Below are 27660 nucleotides of genomic sequence, written 5' to 3'. Positions count from 1 at the left end.
ATAAAGAAAGGGCCATGAACAGTGGCTTTCATTTGCATAAAAAAACCTAGAAATTACAAAATGTGAAATGACAAATTTAAGTTTGAGGAGTGCCTGTATAGTCTAGCTTGTTTGCACTGTAGCGAAAGGGAGACAAAAACAGGGCACATATAACACATTTAACATACATTTTTAATTAAATTTCACTATGGGTGAATAGCATCTGAAGAAGTACAAATCTATAAGTGATGTTATGACATGACTTCGATGCCGTTTGAACCTCTAGTCCAGGGAGAAACCAGAAGACTGTGTATTAGCTTTGTTTCAAACCTTGAATGTATGCCACAAAATGGAAATCAGATAAGACTCTTGGCATTAGCGACATGCTGTCTCAAGACCAAGTCACAGTCAGCAGTCAGTATCTCTGTGACTCATAGACTGAGATCATTGTATAATTCCTATGGGGATAAGCTGAGTCACAAAGCTCAGCTGGTTGTGATGTAATGAGGGTACTTTGATGACGCAGTGATTCATAGTAATAAAGCCCCTGACCCCATTGAGTGCATGTGTTTACTGTTTGGTCCGACGAGTCATTGGTCCGAAACACGACAACCCACCTCAAACCCTAACCTAACCATAACCACAAGCACGGGAGCAGGCGCTAGTCCGAGGTGCGGACGCATGTCGAACCAATGCTCCGTCGGACCATAGTATGCCTCCCGACCCCATTCACAAATCTCTGAATGAATCAGTGACGTACGTATCTGTGACTACCAAGGTGGGGGGGACATTTTTTCAACTGGCCGAGCCCAATGCTGCGTGCACGTGCGCGTGGGTGTAAAAAAATGTGGGGTTTTTTTTTCTTCAGTTTTATGGCATTTTTTTAATTTGTATTCATTATTTTGGTTCTATGCGGTTATTTTGGCTTGTTCACGGCCGCCTCCCCTGCCCCAGAGTGCCAGCCAGGCAGTAACAAACACATTATTTTTGTTTGACCCACATAGTAAGCAAATGGGTCAGAAAATACCAAACCAAAGTGTGGGTTGACAACAACGTCAATATGTAGAAAATGTCCATACTGGCTCCATTGCATGGTTTTGATAAGAACATACTTTTAATTATGTTTTTTTAACCAATAAAACATTCAATTAAAGCATCCATAGCCAAATGGTGTATTTTACCTGAAATATTTTCAACCACTTTAACACATTCCCTCCCGTTACCAGAGGCAGGATCGTGAGGCCAGTGCCAGTGAAATGCGTGAAAAAGCAAAGAAGAAGTGATAGCCCTCCATATCTGTAGTCTAGCCTCACTCCAGGCTGTGGACGATCGCCGGGAGGATTATTATTATTAGCGCAAGCTCGGATTAATGTTTTATAAGCTCCCAAACATGGACTTTATCCCATTTTGAGCAGAAAAAACACAAATAACCGACGATTCGGAAGTAAATAAAATCCTCCAGATTCTGATTAGTGACGGTTCATTTTGTTTCGGGTATCCAGGTCACTTCATTTCCTCTTCCTATGTTGAGGGCAGCGTGTGACTTTCTTCTGTGTGCTCCTCTTCACTTTAGACTTGGTTTTGGCCGCCTTCTTCTCCTTACGCTTGGATTCTTTTTTCTTTCCTCCACCGGAGGCGGGGTCACAGTCGGTGCTCTCCTCCAGGCCGGCCTCGAACCGAGCCAGGTCAGCGTCCAGACGCCTGATGTGCTCGTCGACCATTTTGTCGCTCTGCACGGACAGCCGTACTTTATCATCTCCAAACCCTTTGCATTTGCTGTAGGACCGCTGAATGTGCCTCAGCATGGAGAGTTTCTGCTCGGAGGGTAGAGTGCGAGCGTTGGACATGTACTCTTCAGTCAGGGAGTCTATGTGGCTCTTCAGATCCTCTGTGCGTCTGTCCAGGTCCCGCATCAGATTGAAGTTCTGCTGCAGTTTGAACGGAAGGCTCTCCATGCTGTCTAAAAACTGCTGCAAATACATTCCCGCCGACATCTCGGAAATGTCTAAATAAACGTGACTTTTGATACTAATGTTATAATTAAAGTCAACGGGGCTCTGATTTGGCAGGAACCGTGCCCAAATTTGGAGTCATACGTCATAGATGGTCATCTATTGGGAGAGTCACGCTAATGAGGGATCAGACACGACAGCGGTCACGTAGTTCATGTAACTCGAAATAGTGACAAACGCCCATAGACTCTGGTGCATTGCATTCCGGGGCGTAAACTTCCTGTTCAGGGCTTTGTCACTATTCGCCAATAGAAGGCTATGTACTGTAGAAGACCTAGCCAGATGAAGTGAACCGGAGTGACGCAATTCTCCTTATATGGCTCTGGTTGTAATTAAAGTCAACAGGGCTCTGATTGGGCTTAAACCTTTATCACTTTTGTGGGTCACAGACACATTTGTATTAGTCCCTTTATTTTTGGTTTCCTATATTTTGTTTTTAATTTAAAAAAAAATAAAAAACACCAAAAAAGATTCCCAAAAAAAAGTTAATTAAAAACAAATTCAATGATTTTTTCAGTAATTTCACGAAGAAATTACAGAATATTCGAAGAAATTCCATAAATTAGAAGACTCAATGTTTAAGCCGATCTACAAGCTCACAACGCGGCAGATACCTGATGAAGGCCAGTGCGACCGAAAGGTTGTATTATCATGAAGTACTTTTTTTTACTGTAAGTGAAGACAGTGTGCGGGAGTCCTTTCATTCATGCATTGACTTTCACTGCCTGCAAGACCCTTTTTCAACCCATTCAGGACGGGAACCCCTTTTGGTGTTTTAAGCATTATGTTAGACTTTAGCTATTGAAAAATAGTGAAAATGTGGTGCAAATCTTTGAATATATATTCTTTCAGAGGGAACGTTTTTAACTCAAATGTTTGCTTCCGAGGAGGTCCCTGGAACAACATACTTTCAGATGGGGGTCGGCGGCCAATTACATATATTTTTGGGGGTCCTTGACATGAAAATGTTTTGAGAATGACTGACATAGAAACATGGGTTTTTCAGAAAACTTTTGTAGAATCGTCCTCAGGTCTAAATGGGTTAACTAAGAACACAGCGCAGCAAACACGGTGTGTTTTGTTTTCACCTTTGATGTGCATGAGCATGAGGGTCTTGTATGGCACGGCGCTGTTGTTGGACATCTGGTCGGAGATGTTGATGCTGCGCAGACTCACGCTGCTGAAGTTCTCCTTGCTGGCCAGACCTGCCAGAGCCGCCTCCGAATACTCTGACGTCTTGGTCACTGCAGCACAGACACAGACACACACAGCACATGTTAATACTCTGACGTCTTGGTCACTGCAGCACAGACACAGACACACACAGAACATGTTAATACTCTGACGTCTTGTTCACTGCAGCACAGATACAGACACACACACAGCACACGTTAATACTCTGACGTCTTCACTGCAGCACAGACACACACACAGCACACGTTAATACTCTGACGTCTTCACTGCAGCACAGACACACACACAGCACACGTTAATACTCTGACGTCTTCACTGCAGCACAGACACACACACAGCACACGTTAATACTCTGACGTCTTCACTGCAGCACAGACACACACACACACACACACACACAGCACACGTTAATACTCTGAAGTCTTGTTCACTGCAGCACAGCACAGACACACACACACACAGCACATGTTAACCCTTGAACTCCCGTTGGCGGTATTGACGTAATTTACGTCAAAATCCAGCACTCCAGTTGACGTAATTGACATAATGAAAAAATAATAATAATAATAATAATAATAATAATTTTACACAAAATCAATCTGGAAAAAAGGAAGTTCCAGATTGATGGTTCCTGCCTGATGACTACAAAACAATGACTACAACATGATGTAGCGATATCATCCGCTCCCGACCAGATCATAAACCCAAAAGGAATGCTGCCCAGGCTACCACTGAATACATATTCAGAGAACAGAGAAACTGTCTGCTTTTACTTGGTAGACGTTTCTTTCTTTCTTTCTTTCTTTCTCACACACACAAAGCCATCCTTCCAAAGCACTCCACTCACTCTTCTCGGCCTTGATCCTCTTGGTCTCCAGCTGAGCCACGTTGAGCCTCTGCTCCGTGTACTCGTGCCTGATGTCCTCCCTGGCTGCCAGCATCTTCATCGGGTTCCTGGAAGACTGGACGTTCCTGGAGGGACGCACCGAGCGCTTGTGCTGCACCATGGCCGAGGTCAGCCTGGACAGACGGATGGACAGGAACATGTTAGTACAGGAGTTCCCAAACTTTTTTCATGTCAAGGACCCCCGAAATGATACTCATTAGCCAGCGGACCCCCCCCACACACACCCCCCCATTTGAAAATATATGCCAAGGACCCCATAAGAGAGGATTTGTATGGCTCTAGCAGTGATCTTCAACCATTTTCATTTCAAGGGCCCCCTGTTTGACCTGAATTAAGCTACGGTCCCACATTTAATGGCCTTTTTATCTCTGGGACCCCAATGTATATTGTAAAATCAAGGTTAATTTAACTCTGACAGTGTACAAATTGTACACTCTCTGAGTTACAGACCCATAAGGGTCCATTTGGTTCCTAATTCCCATTTAGTTGGGGACCCCCTGGAACTCTCTCAAGGACCCCACTTTGGGAACCACTGTGTTGGACAAAGTACTTATGTATGTATCAATATGCAATGTAGAAATACTCTGTTACAAGTAAGAGTCCGGAATTCAACATTTACTTGAGTAAAAGTACTAAAGTATTGGCGTCCAAATGTACTTAAAGTACCAAAAGTAAATGTACTCGTTATGCAGAATGTCCCATTTCACAATTAAAAAATAAAATAAAATAAAAATAGTAGCAGATCTACAAGCTCACAATGCATCGCATCGCGTCAGTGAAAAAAAGTAGTCGACGAACATCTTTCGTCATAGTTTTAGTCGACGAAATCAACACTGCTCGAGAGTGAACGTTTTGTTTTGTACAAGCCATCTGCTTGCCAGCTCCATCCAGCGCCATCGGCTTACTTGGGACCCTGAGAACCAAATATGGCGTCAAAGTCTTCATCGATCTCGATCCTGGTGGGCATTCGCGGGAAGTCGGCCACATGTCTGTAGAACTTGGAGAAGATCTCGTCGTCCAGCTTCATCACTTCCTTCACCGCCTTCTCTGTTACGGTCAGCGTCGTCTCCTGCAGACTGGCAACTATGAAAACACAACGGGGAAAGGTGTGACACTAATGCACAAGCATTTATTTATTTTTATTTTTAGAGTTTGCATTCTTTGCATTCTACAGCTTATTCAGAATCAGCTTATTCAGAATCTGTAGGCACGGGACAATATTATTTGGGTGTCAGAAGTTCCGTTTGTAGTCTGGGTAGGTGAATACTATTGACCAATCACAATTGAGAGGGGTCTGGTGTTGGGTAGGTGAATACTATTGCCCAATCACGATTGAGATGGGTCTGAGGTAGGATCCAGGCAAACAGTCTCAATTCCATTCTCACCTTTCTTTTGTTGAAAGGTTCATGGGACTGCTGTACTGTATATTGTAATGGAAGCACTTACCTTTGCTATTCAGACGGCCCAAAAAGATCTCCAACTTGTCAAGCTTCTTGTCTGACTCCATCTCTGGTTTGGCTTCAATTTCTATGAGTGAAAAATGCCAGTATAAGCAGTATGAGAGGGAACAAATATACCAGTGTAAGCAGTCTGGAACAAAGCGCAAATTTGTTTCAAATGATATTCTTGACTATCACGAAACCTGTGTATATCTGTCTGTCTGTCTGTCTGTCTGTCTGTCTGTCTGTCTGTCTGTCTGTCTGTCTGTCTGTCTGTCTGTCTGTCTGTCTGTCTGTCTGTCTGTCTGTCTGTCTGTCTGTCTGTCTGTCTGTCTGTCTGTCTTTCTGTCTGTCTGTCTGTCTGTCTGTCTAGACGTCTGTCTGTCTGTCTGTCTGTCTGTCTGACCGTGTCTGACCGTGGGTCTGCGGAGGACACACCAAACCTGATAGGTGTGTCAGGGGGAAGTGACGTGCATCGACTTCCCTGATTGGCCAACGTGGCTCGACACACAGACATTAGTTGACTTGAAATGTGTTTATTCGGGACAGCCGTCATGGCCATGATGACACAGGCCTCGTGAGCGAGTCTCACCTTCTGATGGTTTGTTGACGGCAGGTGTGATGCTCTTGATTTTAGTGGAGATCGGTAACAGGATGGGGCTGATTACTGAGGAGGAGGCAGCCAGGCCTGAGGAGTGAGGACACAGAGAACACAATTGAGATGAAAACTCATTTTATTGTATTATTTTATATTTTTGAAATGAATGTTGCAATAGTGTCACGGGCCACCAGAGGGCCTCGGCCCAGGCACAGGTTGTGAATCTCTGAATGTTTGGATGCTGTTTTCTCAGTTAACCCATTGAGGACTGAGGTTGATTAAAATGTTTCTATATCAGTGGTGCTCAACCTTTTTCATGTCAAGGACCCTCAGAATTATCTGTATTCGGCTGCGGACCCCCATCTGAAAATATGTTGTTCCAGGGACCCCCCAGAAGCAAAGATTTGAGTTAAAAAAAAAAATCTACACGCAGATCTACACGCTCGTAGCGCTAGATCTGCTATTTTTCAAGAGCTAAAGTATAACATAATGCTTAAAACACCAAAACAGGTCCTGTTAACTGGTTAACTGGTATTTTTAAGCTCCAGCAACCTAGCTAAGCCTGAAATCAGGTGAGCGGTGTGTTTTACCGTTTCTAAAGATGGGCTTAATAGTCATAGGGATTCGCTGATCCATGCAAACAGACCTTTCTTGACCATGCGTGCAGCCACGGTGTACTGACTGGAATCGTTGGCCACTCCCTTCCCCTTGGACTTCCAATCATCCTCACGGGTCGAGATCATCATTTTTCTCTCCTCAATGGACATCTTGGCGTCAATCTCATCTCCCACCCTCTGTACAGACACACATGTAGACACACAGACAGACAGACACGCATAATGTGACACTGTGCAGAGGGAGACACACTTGGAGACAGGCAAAGTGGTCTTTTTTGCCAGGTAAACCCAATGAATTAAGTCAATATGTCAAATCAGATTCATTAGAACAGTTGGAAAGCAAAATATGCACGATCAATTCTAAATTGTTATTGTCCGTACATTGACTTCTAAAAGATGGGACCAAACCATAGAGTATATATATAATAGAGACTGAACTGGCGCGAAGCTCCGCCCCCCCAGCTATTCATGTCAGTGGAAGTTGCTCAGTGGCGTTTTGAAGCACCCGGAAGACTGCCGGAAGTCCCTCCCAGGACCTCAACTTTGAGGTCCTGAGTGACGTAGGGAAACCGAGCGCTCAACGTTAAAGCCCAGCTGCACGGGGTTTCCCGGTCATGAATCCACGGGTCCGCCTGTAGTCTCTCCTCCTACCACTAGGACCCAGAGCTTCAACGTTGGAAAGCCTGCCTGCCCCCTTGGACCAAACCAAGCAGAAAGAATCCCTATCATTGGGGTGATCGCTGGGACAAAACAATGGATTTGGGAACTTTGGTCCACCCATTCCTGGAACATGTGAGAAAGAATTCCTGGTCCAGTGTAAAAAAAAAAATTGGTGTATTGGATTTTTCCACTGGTCCCAGTTTGACTAAACCCGGGTTAACTGGGTTTAATGTTCTAGGGTAAGGCGCTGGAGAGACAGGGGAGACCCCTGTTAATGAACAAACAACACGCTGTGTTACTACTGTATCAGAATAGAGCTTTTAGCTTGTTTAAAAGTGCTGTATTTTTCCAGCACTTTGCAACATTGTTAAGTAAAAAGGTTAATATACCAGTGGAGTTCTTAATGCATATGGTATACACTAACTACTAATGGACATCAAACCGAAAGGAGTGTGTATTGCGCTCTCGTCCATGCAGCCCATTGGATGTGCGTGTGTGTGTGTGTGTGGGGGGGGGGGGGGGGGGGGGGGACAGGTGCATGTCCTTACCTGGCCGTGAGGGTCAACATATTGACACTGGTGACCGAGGGAGAGAGGAGGAGAATAGGTGGAAGAGAACACAGGCTCCTGAGGGAGGTAGAGGTGAACGAACGGATGAGAAAGAAAGGACAGGGAAAATATGGGAAGAGTGAGGGAGGGTGAAATGGAACAGTGATGGGCATGCATGCAAGTGTATAAGATGGCTGTTGGTGCGTGTGCGTGTGCGTGTGCGTGTGCGTGCGCGTGTGTGTGCGTGTGTGTGTGTGTGCGCGTGCGTGTGCGTGTGTGTGTGTGTGTTTGTGTGAGGAGGAGGGATTTGAATCCTGACAGAGGATTCATCATTGTTGTTAATTTAATTAATCATTCACTGCAACGCGTGACGTCAAAGCAGTCACTGTTCTGCATAATGCCTGATTTATACGCACCCAGTGTATGCATATTACATAGCTGATCTACAAGTTCACAACTGAGCTTGTAGATCAGCTATTTCCGGGGTGTGCAACACAAGTGGGCAACAAAGTATAGATCATCCTTTTAGTCATTTTTCATTTAAATTGGACCTTAAATGGGAAACACACACATGCGGGACGCTATTTCAAACGAAATGTGGACAGCATCAATTCAGAGCCCACCGATCAGAGTGGGGACTGTGGCTGGAAATGGGCATTCCTGCTAATTCCGGTAAATTTAAATTAAATCATGTACTGTATGGTATTGTGCAAAAAAACAAATAAAGTAAAGCGATCGTTTGTGAAATGATGCCCCGGAGTTAAGTGGCCATGCATACTGCAGCTGTGTTCCTGATCAAAACGTCTCTGCACCAGTTCCACGTTCCACGTACGTTCTGTACATCATGTGCAGCGACCCTATTGAGCTCTTTATTAAAGTCACTTATGGTGGGGCTCTGTAAGAGGCTAGCTGTCTATACAAGAGTGTCTAGACTCTGTGCCCAAATTCGGAGTACACAATCGTAATCAACACAGTATGACGTCATCGATATGCCAGTAATAAATTATATCGATTCTGAGTGCATGCACCTTTATTGTCATTGCGGTGTGGTTCGGTAGGGGTTAGTTTTTCATACGACGTAATGTCGGAATCATGCAAAGCATAGAACAATAGATGCAGAAGGTGATGACGTACTATTTTGGGCAAGAGTGACGTCATCATCATATCATCAATATGATATCATCCACATGGGAGCCACACTGGCACTGCTTGTGCACGCAAATGCGACAGGCCGTTCGATCAGGCACATCGGATTATTAGTAGTAGTACAGACACACAGTCAGAATCAGCGAGAACTGCAGGGTCAGCGTTGCAACGTCAACCAACATCAAGCAGCACCCGTCCACCCAGAGAGAGAACTGCTACAGAACATCTGCAGCACGACCAACCCCACACTGCAAACAGCGTCACACAACACTCAACATACTGTACAAGCTGTGATCAGACAAGATTGGGTGTAGCCCGGAGGAGGGGAAGGGAAGGGAGGGTAGGGGGGTCCTCATCATGCCAAGCTTACCCACAGCTGTTCCGACACAGCAGAGTACTCCTGAATGACCATCCTTTCTTCCTGATTGGATGAACACAGGGGAAGCAGGAGGTCAGAGAGGAGCTATTGTCATCCTAATATAGGTTTAGGACTGCCTGTACTCCCTGAGTCCCTGCAGGATTACCATCTACCTACCGACCAAGTATAAGCAGACAGTTTCCCTAGCTGTTCTCTCAATGAATTTGAGTTCAATTTCAAGGTAGGCCTAGTTTTGTCTGTATGTGTTATGTTGCATTCACACAAGACATATGCAAAGATGCAAAGATCACAGCATATTTGTCACATTGTACATCTGTTGCAATGCTCACGCGGTCGTTGATGTCATCAAGCGTGCATCCGTAGTGACGTGTGTCGGAGGCGCGGCGGCCAGCGGGGAGATAAAAAAATCACACCCGTGTGAACTGAGTGGTGCAAGGACTTATATAGCCTGATCAGCTGTGGTCTGACGTAATGTCAGTGACCATAGTAACCATGCTCACCTGTACAGGCACAAACACACACGGGTACTAACAAAGCCAGTTGTTGGAGTGGTTTGCACCACTCAAAAAAAAAGCTTTGTAGCTTTGCATCAGGATGTGGAACCCAGCTCAGCTTAAATTTGTAGCTTTGTACAGCTTTGTATCTTTTACAAACGTCGGATTTTCTTCGTAGCTTCACGTCGCTGGCTTCCATTGACAATGAATGGTAGACTGCATCTTTGCATCTGCCCCTTGTGAACACACCATTATGAAACTAATTTGTAACATACAGCAGGCCTATGCAAATTACAGTGTGGTACATATATTATACTTGCCGATGGCTCGCCGTGAATGTGACACACAAAGACAATGACGCCATATGTCCTAGTTAGTGTCAAATGGACTAAACGCATTAGGCCTGGACATTAAAGTGAAACTCCATCTGCAGTGTCTTGATCTGAGATGATCTTGAAGAAGAGCGAGAGAGGGAGAGACGGGGACGGGGGGATGGGGTCTCTCAAATGTCCCAGACTCCTAATTCCTTAGAGAGAGACTCTCCCATATGCTGCCTACTTTATAGTAGAAACTGCACCCTGCCCCTGATCTGGTACAACAGATGGGTCAAGTGTGTGTGTGTGTGTGTGTGTGTGTGTGTGTGTGTGTGTGTGTGTGTGTGTGTGTGTGTGTGTGTGTGTGTGTGTGTGTGTGTGTGCGTGCGTGCGTGCGTGCGTGCGTGCGTGCGTGCGTGCGTGCGTGCGTGCGTGCGTGCGTGCGTGCGTGCGTGCGTGCGTGCGTGCGTGCGTGCGTGCGTGCGTGCGTGCGTGCGTGCGTGCGTGTGTGTGTGCCCCTAAAATATTACATCCTCTCTGTTAATTTGCAGCTGCAATCTGTAACCCATAATATGATGAAGCCAACAGGATGGTCCTATACCTGATCACAAGATCTAAATGTCTCAATGGAAGATTAGGGAGGAGACCGAATACAACCACTGCAGTAATGTTAGTTGATTGTATAAATATACTCAAATCATCCAGATTGGTTAACATAACAATTTAATCACTAATCTAGTTGTGAGTTAAGCTTCAACTCTGAGAGTGTAAAACTTAGACTCTGGGTAAAATGAACACTGGGAGGGACTGTACTGTATACTGTGGAATTATGGCTGGTTATACGTTGGGGTAAGGTGATGTTCCTTTTAAAACATGATATTATGTTATAGATGGTGTGATGTGATATCATATGATGTTATAGATGGTCGGTGTGATGTGATATTGTGTGATGTGATATGTGACAACCCTCACTCACCCAAATGCCACCTTTATACAGTTTCATAAGCGAAGCTTGTAGATCAGCTATTTTCAAAAGATTTCATACATTTGAAACTTGAAATGGGACATTCTGCACAATGACTACTTTTGCTTTTGGTACCTTAAGTATATTTTGATACCAATACTTTGTGAAGTGAATTTTGAATTCCGTACTTTTTCTTATTTCTATATTGCAGTTTGGATAATTTTACTTTTGATCCTAGTACAAAATGTACATTGTACATTTTTCCACCAGTGAACATGTATACGTGTTGAACACAACTCTTTGCTGACGACACTGACCTTGTTCTGGTAGGTCTGCTCGCATGTCTCCCATAGCTGGGACTGCTGCTCACTGGACACCACCTTCACCACCTCCTGCTTCTTATTGATCCTGTTCCTCCAGTCCTCCTCGCCACTCTTCTTCAGCAGCGCCAGTCTGAGGAAGAGGACACAGACACAGTCACCTGTTACAAGGATCACCAGGTATTTACCGTACTGCATGCAAAACATGTCAGATAATGCTACAGTACACACTATGACAGTGGTTCACAAGCTTTTTCATTTCAAGCACGTCCCCCAATTTACTATACATTAGGCCCACGGACACCTATAACTCCCCTTTTCCACTGGGGTTGAACCAGTTTAGTTATTTTGTCCTGCCTAATATTGAACCAGTTCAGAGTGTTTCCACTGAAAATGAATTGGTTCAGAACCCTAAAAGTTTGGTCGGAACTGGAACCAAAACATGGCAGTCGGTTCCGTGAAAGCACCAAAGTTCCAAGAATCTAGAACGGAACCAGTTCTAGAACCAAAGTTCATAGAAAAAGGGGCCTCAGAGGCGTACAAATGGTTCACGTGTATAAATCACTTACGTATCTCTAATGTATATTACATTTTCTGGTAGAAACCAATGCCATCCTGTGACTGTCTGCTTAACGGCCAGTGTGATGGTCTACCTACAGTACAATGAAAATGCAGTTTGGATGCTGAATTGCACTGCTACTGTTATAGCTTCCATCAATGTTCCAGGAGTCATCTGAATGAATCAGGCCAGATATTTATTTTTTCACAGCCTAAAAAGTGTGCGTTCGTGTGTGTGAAAAAAGGCTCTCAGTGCTACACGAGGAGCACTGCTAACGGATGGCTTAGCGCTGGAGGAAAAGTATGTCATCGTCGCCGCTACTTCAGCGTGGACAGGGCAGAAATGAGGGCATTAGGAGGAGTAAAGCTCCAGAACCGAGCTAAATCTCACGGGATTCCTTCCAGTCCACACAGTTCTGTCTCCACCAGCCGGAAAGGGGAGCTGCAACGCTTGCTAAAAATAAACACTTTCCTGCTCACCTCCACAAAGGTAAAAAAAAAAAAAGGAAAAAAAGAGGAGGGGCGGTGGCAGGAGACATACCGAAGCATCACGAGGAAGGACACGCACCAGCAGAGAAGTTTGCGTTTGCTATGGCCTGATTTTATTATAAATGATATTAGAATAATGCAAAATGTTTCAAGCAGATCTCATTTTAAGCACACGAACCCTGCAGTAGCATCCATATTCTGGGCATGTCATAATACAGGAGATCATTGGTGAACCTGGCGAACATAGAAATAGCAGATCTACAACGCCATGCGACACGATTTGTTCTTGTAGATTGTACATTTGGTATAGAGGGGGCGGAAAAATGGGACCGAGTATAGATAGACCCTTTACTTGGGGGATCCCAAGCAACAAAGTATATACTGTAGGGAGTAAGTGGTTATAATCATTAAGCCTCAAGTCTCTTGCACACCTGAATAAAATCTTAATGACAGGTGTGTTGGAAGAGCAGACATGTACAATCCAAGGAATCAAAAACCACCATACACTGTCTACAAGTTTGCTCAATAATTAATACACAGAATAGGCACATTTCCGTTCAAGGAAACCTTCTTTGTGCATAACATATCAAGTATACTTGATAAGGTTGATAGCTGAGGGGTTTTAACGTTGATCTAACGTTGAGCAGCTGACACGCTGTGAGCTCGATGATCTGCTATTTTAAACTTGAAACTACCAACTCATCCAGTTTCAATCACATATGCACTATGACACTTAAGAACACTTATTGGACACTTTTTGGGGGTCAAATTGTCTGCCTCTGCATGCAGCCGCCATTCGACCAACGCACCTCTCTTTGATGGACATCTGTTTGGCCGACATGTTGTCAGAAGACAGGTGGTCCCCGGAGCCGGACGGGGACAGCAGCTCGCTCTGGTCCTCGCTCTGGTCCAGAGGCAGGGACTGGGACTTGACCAGCGGCTGGGGGAAAGACTGCGGCTTGGGCAGGGTCTGCGGAGGAGGCTGGACCTGCTGGGGCTTCTGGAGGGGCTGGACCGGGCCCTGAGGTTTGGGCTGGGTCTGCGGGGGTTGGGTGAATGTTTTGGGAGGGGTGGTGGTGGTGGGAGGCGGCTGGGATGGGGGCACGTATGGCTGGGGTTGGGGTTGGATGTAAGACTGCGGTTTGGGTTGGGTGGGAGGTGGTTGTTGTTGGGTGTAGGGTTTGGACAGGGTCTGGGGTGGCTGGCTGAAGGGCTGCTGCTGGGTGCTGGAGGAGTGAGACACACTGGGCAGGGTCTGGGGTGGCTGGCTGAAGGGCTGCTGCTGGGTGCTGGAGGAGTGAGACACACTCCTGGACGATACCGTCGCTGTTGTAGCTCTCAACGGCACTGGGTGGTCTGGCAGGTCTGAAAGAAACACACACATATACGTGCATTATGAAACACACACATATACGTGCATTATGCATCCACTTACAGGTTGCAACACATATAGCACCTGAGTTATACTTTGCATTGCAAATCATTTCACGTGTAATCAATATGCTCATCTCTGTCTGTGTGTGTGCACACACACGCGCACGCGCACGCGCACGCACACGCACACGCACACACACACACACACGCAGACAGTGTTATTCGTTGAAACCACACACGCAAAGCCTAGTTGTAGTATTCACACTGCGTAGGTGTTAATCACACACTATAGTATATGATGCACCAGATGCACTAGAGGCTGCACACCAGTCACAGTCTCTTCGTGCAGGAGTAAATTAAAAGAAAGGCCCAGAGGCTGCAGACAAAGATCTCATTGTGTCCTCCCCTGCACTCTGCATCCTTCATTCACCACTGTAGCCCCGTCACTAGTAGATCTCACTGTGTCCTCCCCTGCACTCTGCATCCTTCATTCACCACTGTAGCCCCGTCACTAGTAGATCTCACTGTGTCCTCCCCTGCACTCTGCATCCTTCATTCACCACTGTAGCCCCGTCACTAGTAGATCTCACTGTGTCCTCCCCTGCACTCTACATCCTTCATTCACCACTGTAGCCCAGTCACTAGTAGATCTCACTGTGTCCTCCCCTGCACTCTACATCCTTCATTCACTACTGTAGCCCCGTCACTAGTAGATCTCACTGTGTCCTCCCCTGCACTCTGCATCCTTCATTCACCACTGTAGCCCCGTCACTAGTAGATCTCACTGTGTCCTCCCCTGCACTCTGCATCCTTCATTCACCACTGTAGCCCCGTCACTAGTAGATCTCTGTGTCCTCCCCTGCACTCTGCATCCTTCATTCACCACTGTAGCCCCATCACTAGTAGATCTCACTGTGTCCTCCCCTGCACTCTACATCCTTCATTCACCACTGTAGCCCCATCACTAGTAGATCTCACTGTGTCCTCCCCTGCACTCTGCATCCTTCATTCACCACTGTAGCCCCGTCACTAGTAGATATCTGTGTCCTCCCCTGCACTCTGCATCCTTCATTCACCACTGTAGCCCCGTCACAAGTATTACATCATCGTCTAATGGCAATTATTTATATATATTTTGTCACAATTGGCATAATCATTTCCATGTTGAAAAATGTTCATACGTAAAATAAAAAAGAAGCTGAAATAGCAGATTTCCGTGATTTCTTTAACCTTTTTTTGAAGTAGGTGAATGTCAGTAATAACTATTTGTCAAATCTGATCTGAGCATTTTTTTTATTAGCAGGCAAACAGAAATGTGTTCTTTATTCATAATGTTCCGATGTTTAACCCATGTGTTTTAAGCATCATGTTATACTTTAGCTATTGAAAAATAGCAGATCTACAAGCTCATAGCGTGGCACTCGGTGCCGCGCTACGAGCTTGTAGATCTGCTATTTTTGAAAAATTGTGAAAACGTGTATATATATTGATATTCTTAACTCATATCTTTCCTTCTGGGAGGTCCGTGGCCAAATACAGATAATTCTGTATTTGGCCGACATGAAAAAGGTTGAGCACCAGTTACATAGAAACATAGGTTTTTCATAAAACTAGTAGGATTTAGAATACTTTTTTTTAGGCCTCAGGTCTAAATGGGTTAATGCCACAAACCCCCCAAATAATTTGTGTGACAATGAATGGTCAACTTAAATGTGTAATCGTGGCAGCCCTATTCACCAGCTGGACAGTTGTTCCTGCACTCTTCTTCTCCTATGCTAGTATGTACAGTACTGTATATGTCTTTCATGTCCCTGTATGCTAGTATGTACAGTACTGTATGTGTCTTTCATGTCCCTGTATGCTAGTATGTACAGTACCGTATGTGTCTTTCATGTCCCTGTATGCTAGTATGTACAGTACTGTATATGTCTTTCATGTCCCTGTATGCTAGTATGTACAGTACTGTATATGTCTTTCATGTCCCTGTATGCTAGTATGTACAGTACTGTATGTGTCTTTCATGACCCTGTATGCTAGTATGTACAGTACTGTATGTGTCTTTCATGTCCCTGTATGCTAGTGTGTACAGTACTGTATGTGTCTTTCATGTCCCTGTATGCTAGTATGTACAGTACTGTATGTGTCTTTCATGTCCCTGTATGCTAGTATGTACAGTACTGTATGTGTCTTTCATGACCCTGTATGCTAGTATGTACAGTACTGTATGTGTCTTTCATGTCCCTGTATGCTAGTGTGTACAGTACTGTATGTGTCTTTCATGTCCCTGTATGCTAGTATGTACAGTACTGTATGTGTCTTTCATGTCCCTGTATGCTAGTATGTACAGTACTGTATATGTCTTTCATGTCCCTGTATGCTAGTATGTACAGTACTGTATGTGTCTTTCATGTCCCTGTATGCTAGTATGTACAGTACTGTATGTGTCTTTCATGTCCCTGTATGCTAGTATGTACAGTACTGTATGTGTCTTTCATGTCCCTGTATGCTAGTATGTACAGTACTGTATATGTCTTTCATGACCCTGTATGCTAGTATGTACAGTACTGTATGTGTCTTTCATGTCCCTGTATGCTAGTATGTACAGTACTGTATATGTCTTTCATGTCCCTGTATGCTAGTATGTACAGTAGTGAGTACTGTATGTGTCTTTCATGTCCCTGTATGCTAGTATGTACAGTACTGTATGTGTCTTTCATGTCCCTGTATGCTAGTATGTACAGTACTGTATATGTCTTTCATGTCCCTGTATGCTAGTATGTACAGTACTGTATATGTGTGCATCATGCATGAGAAAAAGACCATCCCTGGAAGCAATGTGCATTATTAGCACGTCAAAACCAGGTCAGCCCTGTTAACGGACTCACTGTATAGCTGCAACGACATAAACCACACATGCAAAGAGACCACAGCCCTTTCCTGGTCAAATAAATAAATAAAAAACATGCATGCATGCAGACATCTAGGGATGCATGCATGCATGCAGACATCTATGCATGCATGCATGTAGACATCTCTGCATGCTGACAAACTGCCTGTCAGGGGGACCACTGGTTCCTCTTTATAGACAAAGGAAGCCACAGGGCAAATACATGGAAAGATATGCTAATTAGATTCAGCACCAGACATCTCTCTCTCTCTCTCTCTCTCTCTCTCTCTCTGTATCCCTCCATGTGTACACTAACTAAATCACATACCCCCGAGTGAGACAAGTGTGTGCAGCAGGCGGAAAGCGAGCGTGTGTGGAAACACTCTGCATGAGACAATGAGGATAATTGGAATCGCCCCATCGTGACAACGTTTCCTCTCTCCCTCACTCTGTCTCTCTCTCTCCATCTTTCCTCTCTCTCACTTTCCTGTCAGTTGCCTTCCTTCATCTCTCCATCTCTACAGTATGTACCTCTCTCTCAGTCTCATATTGTCTTCCTGTTCTTGTCCTTTCTCCACCTCTCCATCATTGGTTTTCTCTGTACCGGAGGAGCCTCCTTACCTGAGACGGGAGCCCGGCTCCTGCCACCGCTCCGCTCTGTGCGCTGCAGCTCGTGTGTGGAGGACGTGTGTGCCTCTCTCAGGAAGCTTCCCCCTCCTCCTCCTTCTGCCCTCTCCCTCCTCTCCTGGGAGTCTCCCTCGGCGGCTCGCCGGCTGGACAGCGGCTCCGGCTCGCCCCTCCTGACAGGGGGGGTGTTGTCGAGGAGCGGAGGCTGGGGCTCTGGCACTGGGGGCTGATGCTGCTGCTGCGTCTGTCTCTCCCTGTGCCTGTCGGGGGAGTGCAGACGCCCCTTACCGCCGCTGCCTCCGCGGCTCTCCTCTCCGGCTCCTCCTCCCCACTGTCTCCCCCTCCCCTCCAGCTCCTCCTCCCCCCCCTGCCTCTCGGTCCAGCCCTCCGCCAGCTGCCGGTGCCCGGCGGAGGAGCGGAGGGCAGAGGTCGCCTCCGCCGCGGCAGGGGGAGGGGGTGCGGGGCCTTTGAGATCGCGGTGGTCGGAGAGGGGAGGGGAGGTGGTCGGTGGCTCCAGCTCAGGGGGGCTGGGGTCCCCACTTCTCTGGGTCATGGAGAAGTACCTCAGCCCCATCTCCTGGCGGCTGCCGGCACTTCCACCGGAGGTAGGGGGGGGCTGGGGCTGCTGTTGGGCGGGACTGTAAGGGACAGAGGTGGTCGTCCCCACTAGGGGGACACAGTCGCCGCCTCTGCCGCCGCCACCGGCTGTCGTCATGGTTACGGCGGTGACGGAGGCCTGGGAGGTGACGGCGGCCACGGAGCGGACCAGAGACGCCGACAGAGGCTCCAGTTTGACCCCATCGCCATTCTGAAGCTGGAGGTCAGGAGGTCAGAAGGGACACAGGGTATGGAAGACAGAGGACAGAAACAGAGTGTCAGACATTAGGACGGACAGATTGTAACGTTCAATGCAAAATACACGACACATAATCGTGACAGCCCTAGACGTTATGGATGGATGGATGGATGGATGGATGCATGGATGGACGGACGGATGAATACATGATGGATGGATGGATGGATGCATGGATGGATGGATGCATGGATGGATGCATGGATGGACGGATGAATACATGATGGATGGATGCATGGATGGATGGATGCATGGATGAATACATGATGGATGGATGGATGGATGGATGGATGCATGGATGGATGGATGCATGGATGGATGCATGGATGGATGGATGGATGGATGGATGCATGGATGGATGGATGCATGGATGAATACATGATGGATGGATGCATGGATGGATGAATACATGATGGATGGATGGATGGATGGATGAATACATGATGGATGGATGGATGGATGAATACATGATGGATGGATGGATGGATGGATGCATGGATGAATACATGATGGATGGATGAATGGATGGATGGATGGATGGATGAATACATGATGGATGGATGCATGGATGGATGGATGGATGGATGCATGGATGGATGGATGGATGGATGAATACATGATGGATGCATGTATGGATGGATGCATGGATGGATGGATGGATGCATGGATGGATGGATGGATGGATGGATGCACGGATGGATGGATGGATGCATGGGTGGATGGATGGATGGATGGATGGATGGATGCATGGATGCATGGATGGATGGATGGATGGATGGATGGATGGATGAATACATGATGGATGCATGGATGGATGGATGCATGGATGGATGGATGCATGGATGGATGGATGGATGGATGGATGGATGCATGGATGGATGGATGGATGGATGCATGGATGAATACATGATGGATGCATGGATGGATGGATGCATGGATGGATGGATGGATGGATGGATGCATGGATGGATGGATGGATGCATGGATGCATGGATGGATGCATGGGTGAATGGATGGGAGACAGAAGCACATTAGATTAGACTGGGCCATATACTGTACAGTAAACAGATTATCAGCTGTACAGGCAAATCATTCATAATATGAACCTTCTACAGAGGCTGCATGTGGAAAGGTCAGTGCATGAATTAATTGAGCCAGCCATAAACCAATATAAAACAATTATTCTCCCCCATAACATCCATCCTCTGACATTAAGAAGCATCTCGTCTGACATTCACAAGCATTGTGTAATATCAGAGCGGAGTTCAACTATACCAGACACTGTGAATCTCTCGTTTCAATTTGTGGTTAATTTTCAATCATTAGGGGGCACGGTGGCAGTCGGTAGCGCTTTCGCCTCACAGCTAGAAGGTCCTGGATTCGATTCCCGCTGGGGACACTGTGGGCGCTGGGGCCGTGTTCCCCCCTCCGTGTCATCAGTGCCCATACCTGAGGCGGGGTTGGCGAAATGGCCTTTCTGTGTGGAATTTGCATGTTCTTTTTTTCCAATAATTTGACAGCATGACGGCGAGACCGTTTGACTTCTGTGATTCATATATCTGACACTGATGTGGCCCCTCTTTACCTAGACCAGGCAGATTTCAATCCAGCCTGCAGTGGCATGTTTAGTCTAGATTGAAATATAATGATTTTTTTTATGAAAAATGTGAACTCTAGATGAACATTCAGAGTTTTGTCGCTACTCAACTTAAGAAACCGACAAAGAAGATATTTTCCATTTCAAAATGATGATTGGGTTGCAATTTGTGCACTGAACTGTATATTTTCATTCTGCAGTGCAGACATTCAATATCAAAGGCAGATTTGACCTCATTATAATTGTGAGGGGAAGCAGTTTTTGTGAAAGGCCAAAAGTGGATACAGCGCAGCATGATGAAACACACAGTGCTAGTTATGTTATATGTATGAGCAAGCGTTTAAGAGTTAACTTGTAGCTGCTATAAAAAGAGGTGCTCTTTTAGAGCCTCCAAAACAAACACAACATGGAGGGGCCTGAACTCTCAGAAGCAATCATAAAGTTTAGCATGCATGTATGTAGCAGTTCCTTTCCATATAGGAATGACTGGCCCTTTTGTTACATTTGCCCTCGTTTTCCCTGTGTTTCTAAAAGGGGCCAAACAAAGGGAAATAGAAACCTTGCAGGGAGGAATATCGTTTGTGATCTGCTTCCCCAAATCAGATCGGATGTCGCTGAAAAATACATTTTGAATTGCTCGCATTGCAGGAAATCTCCTCTTTCCTCATCTTATCTTTCTAATGGTGGGTATATTATTTGAGCGATTTTCCAAATATTTACATAAATAAACATTTTACATCGCAGTGTAAATTTTACAGCAGTGGTTCTCAAAATGGGATCCGAGGACCCTCAGGGGTCCTTGGGGGGTTCCAGGCAGGGAGTCCCCAGCAAAAGCATCACAATCATTTTAATCAGTTTGATTAGTGTTCAAACTTTGTACCATATAATATATATACCCAGTAACGAACCACGGCCAGGTCTACTTTAAAAACGTGCTCTCAAGTATGGCTCATGTGTACTCATGAGACTCCTGTATAGCCTACAGTTTACATAATGGGGTGAAAACTAGTGGACTAGTGTCCTCGGGTACGGAATGACATTCCTAATCATGTGAAAGCTGAGCGGGCGAGGGAGCGGAGAGGGCAGGACGTCAGTCGTACTCAGGCAAGGTACGAAGCAATCATACTTAATATGGAAAAAAAGCCCTGGAAGCTTCCCCAAGCGACGCATGGCAGCATGAACAAAAAAAAGAGTTCACGGCCCACCCACCTGACTTAACAGAAGTGGTCAGATGGGTAGGCCACGTGCAATTTCAGAGCATGTTTACTTACTAGTGATCAATCAATCAATTGATTCATGTAACATATTAATGTAACATATTGTACATTAAGTTCATATTCATCGGTATTACAGAGAAAACATATTTTTAGAAGAATAGTACATAGTAATAATAATAAAATGAGAGCTGATGTTAAGTGCACCCCTCTTTATTAGTTACTGGGTCTTGGGAGACATAGAAACTATACAGTGCTGAAAAGCCAATAGTCCACTAAAAATCACACCCGTGTGAACTGAGTGGTGCAAGGTCTTATATAGCCTGATCAGCTGTGGTCTGACGTAATGTCAGTGACCATGGTAACCATGCTCACCTGTGCACGGACACGTACACAGGTACACAAACATACAGACAAAGCTGGTTGTTGGAGTGGTTTGCACCACTCAAAAATGGGAGTACTTCACAGTCAGACTGTCATTCAGTACAGGCTGCACAGAGGACAGCATCCTCCAGGCAGTACAGTAGTAGTGCATCGAAAAGTAAAATGTTACTGACCTGGAAGTGGACAGCCTCTAGCTGAGGGGCTAGCCCAATAAGAAGCTTCCATACTACTGTAGACGTTCAGCACTGTGGTGGAAACGTAATGGATCGTGAAGAGGCAAACAGCGAGCTCACTGAACACTGAACACTGAGCTCATAACAGCGAGTTATGAACCGGCAGTGACCAAATGAGGTCACACAGCCTCAGAGTTACACTGGAGTCACACTGGCACTGGAGTTTTATTCTGTAACATTGTGAGGATTTGAGTGTATAGTGAACACTGCGGCAGTGCTTTTTGTAACATTGTGGGGTTTTTTATCCCACAATTGTGCTACAGATTTTTTCACCCAGTGTCAATTATCTAATGTAATCCTGGGCGTTACACTTCCTCTGACAACCTGGGGAGAGCAACAGACTGACCTCATGCTTCCTTCTATGCATGAGAAGTCCAAGCCGCTTCTTCTCACCTGAAAGGGGGGGAATTTCCCTGGTTGGATGTAGCGCGTGGAAGGAACACGTTATTCCAACCAGTTCCTTTCCCCTCCATCAGGCTGCATGTTTTTTGTGAGGGTACTACCCTCACAAAAACATGCAGTAATCCTGGTCTCTAAACTGCCTCCCCCTGGCCAGCCGGGGCGCCTGATGGAGGGGAGGGTACCACTACTTACCCTAGGGCCTGATGGAGGGGAGGGTACCACTACTTACCCTAGGGCCTGATGGAGGGGAGGGTACCACTACTTACCCTAGGGGACACGGGGAGAACATGCAAACTCCACACAGAAAGGCTCTTTTGCCTGTACGTTTTAACCGTACGTCTAACTTTTTGTCTCATCTTATTTTTTGTTTCATTAAAATCCAGTATTATGTAGTGTGTATGCTACTGTTGTCAGTGGAGTCTTATGCAGACCTGCTGTACCAACATTTTACTGCTTGAACCTCTAGGAGTGACAATCCTTTAGTTTTAAGACGAATGAAACCCTGTGATTCTCCTCTGATTAATTAGACTGAAGTTTCAACACGGTTAGTTCACTGCTCAACGTTGCACCTGCACTTTGCCGATCTTAATTCTGTTGACTCTTTCTTGTTTAATGTTTTCCCCCATTTTTTCTCTTGATCAAAACCATGGGGAAGGCTCCAGGTTAGGTCACAAGCAAGGTGGCTAAGATGTCGTAGTGATGCTCCTCCGTTTGCTTGTTTGATTTGAAAGAGCATTGGTCATTGTCGCCGTAATCTGCACAGTGAAAGAACAGTGAAATGAGTGTACCTGCTCCACCTCTCCCTGGGTGATGGGTTGGGTCTGGAAGCGTGTGTTGGCCCTGCGTTGGCGGGTGTCCCCCCTGGATGCGGCTCCGACAGAGGCTTCAGCCGCAGCCACGGCCACGGCCCCGGCTTCGGCCCCGGGCCCCTCCGAGAGCCGGTTGAACAGGGCCATCTTCTCGGACAGGCTGAGCGTGGACAGGTCAGGCTCGTCTGGGTTGTGTTTCTGCCCGTCACCCGGTCCTTCTTCCACCCCCCCTGGGCCTGGAAGGGGTGGCGGCTCTACGTTCTCCTTCTCCGGGTCCTGGGCCCCTGCGTCAGGCTGGGTGGACGAGTGGAGGCTGCATGGGGAGTGAAATGAGACCGGAGTTTAGAGAGAGGAGATCTACAGCAGCTGGTTCCCAAACACTGGGTGTCCGGTGTCCATTTGTGGGTCGCGGACACATTTTCATGGGTGCCTTTTTTCATGAATTAAAAACCAATTGAATGATTTTTGTGTTTCAGTAATTTCATGAAGAAATAAAAGAAAATTCAAAGAAATTAGAAAACAAATGTTAAGAAGTAGTGACAATAGCTGATCTACAATCTCACAACGTTGATGTTGTGGAGCTTGTAGATCTGCTGTTTTCACTAGTTTGGGTCCCGGGGCCAAACGTCTAATTTCGAGCTAAGAAATTTGGGAACCACTGATCCACGGGAAGCAACTGTACAGAAATGTACATGAATGTTCATTTAATTAAATTCTTTCATTTTGTGTCATTTAAAAGAAAAACAAATATATATATATATAATATAAATCTCAAGATCTATCTCTAACTTGATTTTGCGGTATACAAAATACAAGATATTGACAAGACAAAATCTACAAAACATAAACGCCAATCTAAACTGCAATAAATAATAAATGATCAGATATGAGAATGAATGCGCTACATTTTCCTGCCATAGTTATAAGGGTCGTCCAGCGCATATCCTAAAATTAACACCGGAGGCTTTCTCCTAATTCAGATCCCAGGAGCAGTAACAGAGATATAAGTAGAATACAATGAGTACAATGTTCCTGGTAGTCATGCAATGCATTGGACTGTGGTTGGTTTGTTATGTTTAACCTTGGTCACTAAACACAATTGGAGGCATGCAAAGCCAGCAACCCTGAGAGCTTTAACCAGCTTGGCCTTTGGCCTTTCTATACAATATCTGATCCATGTCATCATCAGTTCACGGCCTGCACTTCTTGGGAAGCAAGCGTGGGAAACATTTCCATTTAACCCTGGCGTTTTCAGAAAAAAGCAGATATATAAGCTCACAGCGGGTCGCAATGTAAGTGTGCGCTTGTGGATCAGCTGCCTATGCTATTGTGTTGTACGACGAAGCATATAGGCCTTAAAGTGGCTAACGAGCTATTGTGTAGCCAACACCTTCATCCCTCTATAAGGAGTAAATGGCTATTCCTGGTAAAGAAGCTTACATGTGAGCCAACACAAATTGGAAGTAATGTGAGCTGGGTGAAGTAAAGCACATGGCCCAGCAGAGGGGGGTATAGTAGAATAAAATGGAAGCTGCACAACACAAACGAATATCAGTGGAGAAATGTAATATGAACATGATCAGTTGGACCCAGTAGCACATAACGAGGTGGGTAAAGGCTTAGGAGCAGGAGGCGGCATGAGGCAGCCCGGCCATGCTTGCGTGCGCGTACGCACACACACACTCTCTCCAGGTCAGTTGTACCTGAAGGTGTTGGCTAGAGTAGGACTGGATGCACGTGCAACAGCCATAGGTTGTGAAGACATGGCAGGGTCACTTTATAGTCACACACACACACACACACACACACACACACACACACACACACACACACACACACACACACACACACACACACACACACACACACACACACAGACGAAGAAGAAGACGAGCAACACGATAACAGAGCAAACTAGAAACTGGGCACAGGTCTCCACCAGGAGGATAGGAGTGTGTGTGAGTGTGAGTAATATAAACATGTTTATTTGGGGTTTTTTGTGTGTGTGTGTGTGTGTGTGACGCGACTTGGCCTGTTGTAGCGCCACCATGAGGCTGATTTGAAAACTGTCAAGTGGCATTTCTTCCTCAGCCTAGTAGTGGGAATAGGCATGCACAGTTTCACCGCAATTGGACGCTGCGTTTTCGGGCTACTCCAGAAAACTTTAGAAGCCAATCGTAGCCAATCAGGATGGATAATTATGAGAAATCAAACAAATCACATGATCACATGACTATGGAGAGCATGTGTACCAATTTGCGTGAAATTTGGATAAAATCTGAAGGAGTAATATTAGAAAATGTTTTACACATGTCGGCCTCCTGGTGGCGCTATAAAGAGCAGATGTGAAAAATTCCAGGCAAAGGTTTTTCCTTGGCCTCTAGGGAGTGTGCATACATGGTTTTACACAGATCGGTGCAGTTATAGGTAAAAACACAAATCGGCCAGTTATAGCGCCACCATGAGGCTGAGTTGAAAATATTCCAGTGGCATTTCTTCCTCGGCCTAGTGGGAATGTGCGTGCAAAATTTCACGGAAATCACACGATGTGTTCATGATTTGCAGAATTTTGTTTGAAACGGAGCACTCCTGCGAACTTTGGAAGCCAATCTTAGCCAATCAGGATGGAGTCTGAAAAATCTGAAAGATCCGTTTCGTTGAATGGCTCTAGAGAGACTGTGTACCAATTTGCGTATTGTTTGGACAAAAGCTGTAGGTTTTCCTGGTGGCGATGTGAAAACTTTGGAGCAGAGGTTCAGCTCTGGCATTCAGGGAGTGTGTGTGCAGAGTATGGCTGCGATCAAGCCAACGGTGCCAGAGATTAGCTGTTCACAGACGGACGGACGGACACACGGACGGACACACGGACGGACGGACACACGGACGGACGGACGGAGTGCAAAACATACTCTCTCCACATGCCTTCGGCCTGGTGGAGACAAAAACACACTGAGGAAGATGACGATGATTAGGGTCAAAGGAAGAGAAGAGTCTTCTCTTCTCTTCCTTTGACCTTAATCATCGTCATCGTCATCAGAAGAGAAGAGAAGAGAAGAGAAGAGAAGAGAAGAGAAGAGAAGAGAAGAGAAGAGAAGAGAAGAGAAGAGAAGAGAAGAGAAGAGAAGAGAAGAGAAGAGAAGAGAAGAGAAGAGAAGAGAAGAGAAGAGAAGAGGAGAGGAGAGGAGAGGAGAGGAGAGACTGAAATCGAACCTAAACTGAAAACGCTAAGTGAAAGTAGCACATTGGTGTGACACCTACGAGGCAGTGATGTTGTCCACCTCCTTGTTGGTGACAGGCTGTGTGTGTGAGCGGTCCTGCACCTCCTTGTTGGTGACAGGCTGTGTGTGTGAGCGGTCCTGCACTCTCCTCAGGCGCCTCTCCACCGCAGCATTGCGAGAGCGAGGCTTTGGCACGTCAGACGTCCTCTCCAGTTCCTGGAAGGACAAAAGGACATGTTGCAATATACTGTAAATGCAAACGGCAAGGCAGTAAATAAAACATCTACTGATGCACAAACATCAGTGTTGTTATCTGCATGGAATCATTGGATGTTTCGGGTCTTGCAACAGACACCCTCCTCCAGGCAACCCGGCCAATTAAGGCTGATCAGACCCGGCCTGTGTCCAAGTTGCATGCTAGAGCCCCCACTGTCGCTTGGGGGTTCAGAACTCGATCTACAGCCTCGGTGGAACTCGAGGCTGAATTTAAACCCTCCGTGCAAGTTTTACTACAATCTGTAGCTTTTGGGTTCCTCCTCACAGAAGAAGTGGTTTGGGCTGTCAACCCTCTCCACCCCAAGTCGCCGGCAAATATCTCTGTGAGATATAATTACAAAGATAGCCTACAGTAGAGTATTGATACTACAGCATATAATTAGTTAGCCTGCCATTAAAGTTATGACTATTCTTAAGATCACAATTTTATGTTGCCGTTTCCCTCTAAAATAGATATATAATAATAGTTTAAACAAAGTGTGTTGCGTACCCTGAAAAGTGATCTCTTCGCTGCCACGCTCATCTTGGCTCTCTCGTCGAGTGTTTCCTCATCCACTGGAAAAGGCGAGAATCAGAAAACAAAAGGTTAGCAACTTATGGAGGACATTTAAGTTAAGTTGATTATGAGTTATGATTTATCTTATGTGCATCAAACATGAAGAAGATGACAAAGAGAGGACTTGCTTTCAGTATCCTGCAGCTGGGTGGGACTCAAACGGGACCTGAGGGGGAGACATGAAAAGACAACCACAGCATCTTTCAGTGTGAATGATTGAACCTTCATCACCATTAATCCTGAAATCATAAAACCACATAAACCCATTAAAGGTATATTCAGTAATTTCACTTAATTCAAATATCACTTATTTTTTCTTATTTTTTGGATAATCCTCCCTACTATAAAGGGTGCTGACCATATAAGGAGTTCCTCCCTGTCCCCAGTGAGCCCCTGGGGTCAAAAAACCCTAGTTTCGGTTTGGGCTTTGGGTGGCAAAGCCTTCATCCAATCAGGATGAGAGGGGCCTTCATCCAATCATGATCGAGTGGGGCGGGCCTTGGTGCACGTGCTGTTGGTCTGTTGTACTTCCCCCACTGTAGAGCGTGCATGTGCACATCTTGTTAACGGGGCGGACCGGGCTTTTTTTCAAATCACTGAATGCTCCTTTAA

The 27660-nt window shown here is 45.8% G+C and overlaps 2 protein-coding genes across 2 annotated transcripts in view; both read right to left on the bottom strand.

Annotated features, from left to right (window-relative positions):
* The window catches only part of LOC306943030 (supervillin-like), a 90837-nt gene that overhangs the window by 20548 nt on the left and 42629 nt on the right, over positions 1 to 27660 (bottom strand). Inside the window, exons 9-24 of the mRNA XM_079529235.1 lie at positions 27177 to 27214; positions 26983 to 27047; positions 26257 to 26432; positions 24702 to 24773; positions 22978 to 23311; positions 17501 to 18320; positions 13428 to 13983; positions 11569 to 11704; positions 9471 to 9521; positions 7955 to 8032; positions 6776 to 6923; positions 6124 to 6219; positions 5539 to 5619; positions 4998 to 5175; positions 4033 to 4205; positions 3080 to 3235 (exon numbers count right to left, since the gene is read on the bottom strand). Coding sequence (XP_079385361.1) covers positions 3080 to 3235; positions 4033 to 4205; positions 4998 to 5175; positions 5539 to 5619; positions 6124 to 6219; positions 6776 to 6923; positions 7955 to 8032; positions 9471 to 9521; positions 11569 to 11704; positions 13428 to 13983; positions 17501 to 18320; positions 22978 to 23311; positions 24702 to 24773; positions 26257 to 26432; positions 26983 to 27047; positions 27177 to 27214 — 3158 coding nt within the window. The remainder of the gene's footprint in view (positions 1 to 3079; positions 3236 to 4032; positions 4206 to 4997; positions 5176 to 5538; positions 5620 to 6123; positions 6220 to 6775; positions 6924 to 7954; positions 8033 to 9470; positions 9522 to 11568; positions 11705 to 13427; positions 13984 to 17500; positions 18321 to 22977; positions 23312 to 24701; positions 24774 to 26256; positions 26433 to 26982; positions 27048 to 27176; positions 27215 to 27660) is intronic.
* On the bottom strand, positions 1488 to 1973 carry LOC306943728 (inhibitor of growth protein 4-like; the record flags this gene model as incomplete). The annotated part of the gene is made up of 1 exon (XM_079530256.1): positions 1488 to 1973. One exon carries the CDS (start codon positions 1971 to 1973, stop codon positions 1488 to 1490), a length of 486 nt encoding a protein of 161 aa, XP_079386382.1.

This window comes from Electrona antarctica (assembly GCF_951216825.1).
Source record: "Electrona antarctica genome assembly, chromosome: 19".
Taxonomy (NCBI): Eukaryota; Metazoa; Chordata; class Actinopteri; order Myctophiformes; family Myctophidae; genus Electrona; species Electrona antarctica.
This window is presented reverse-complemented; position numbering and strand designations above follow the sequence as displayed.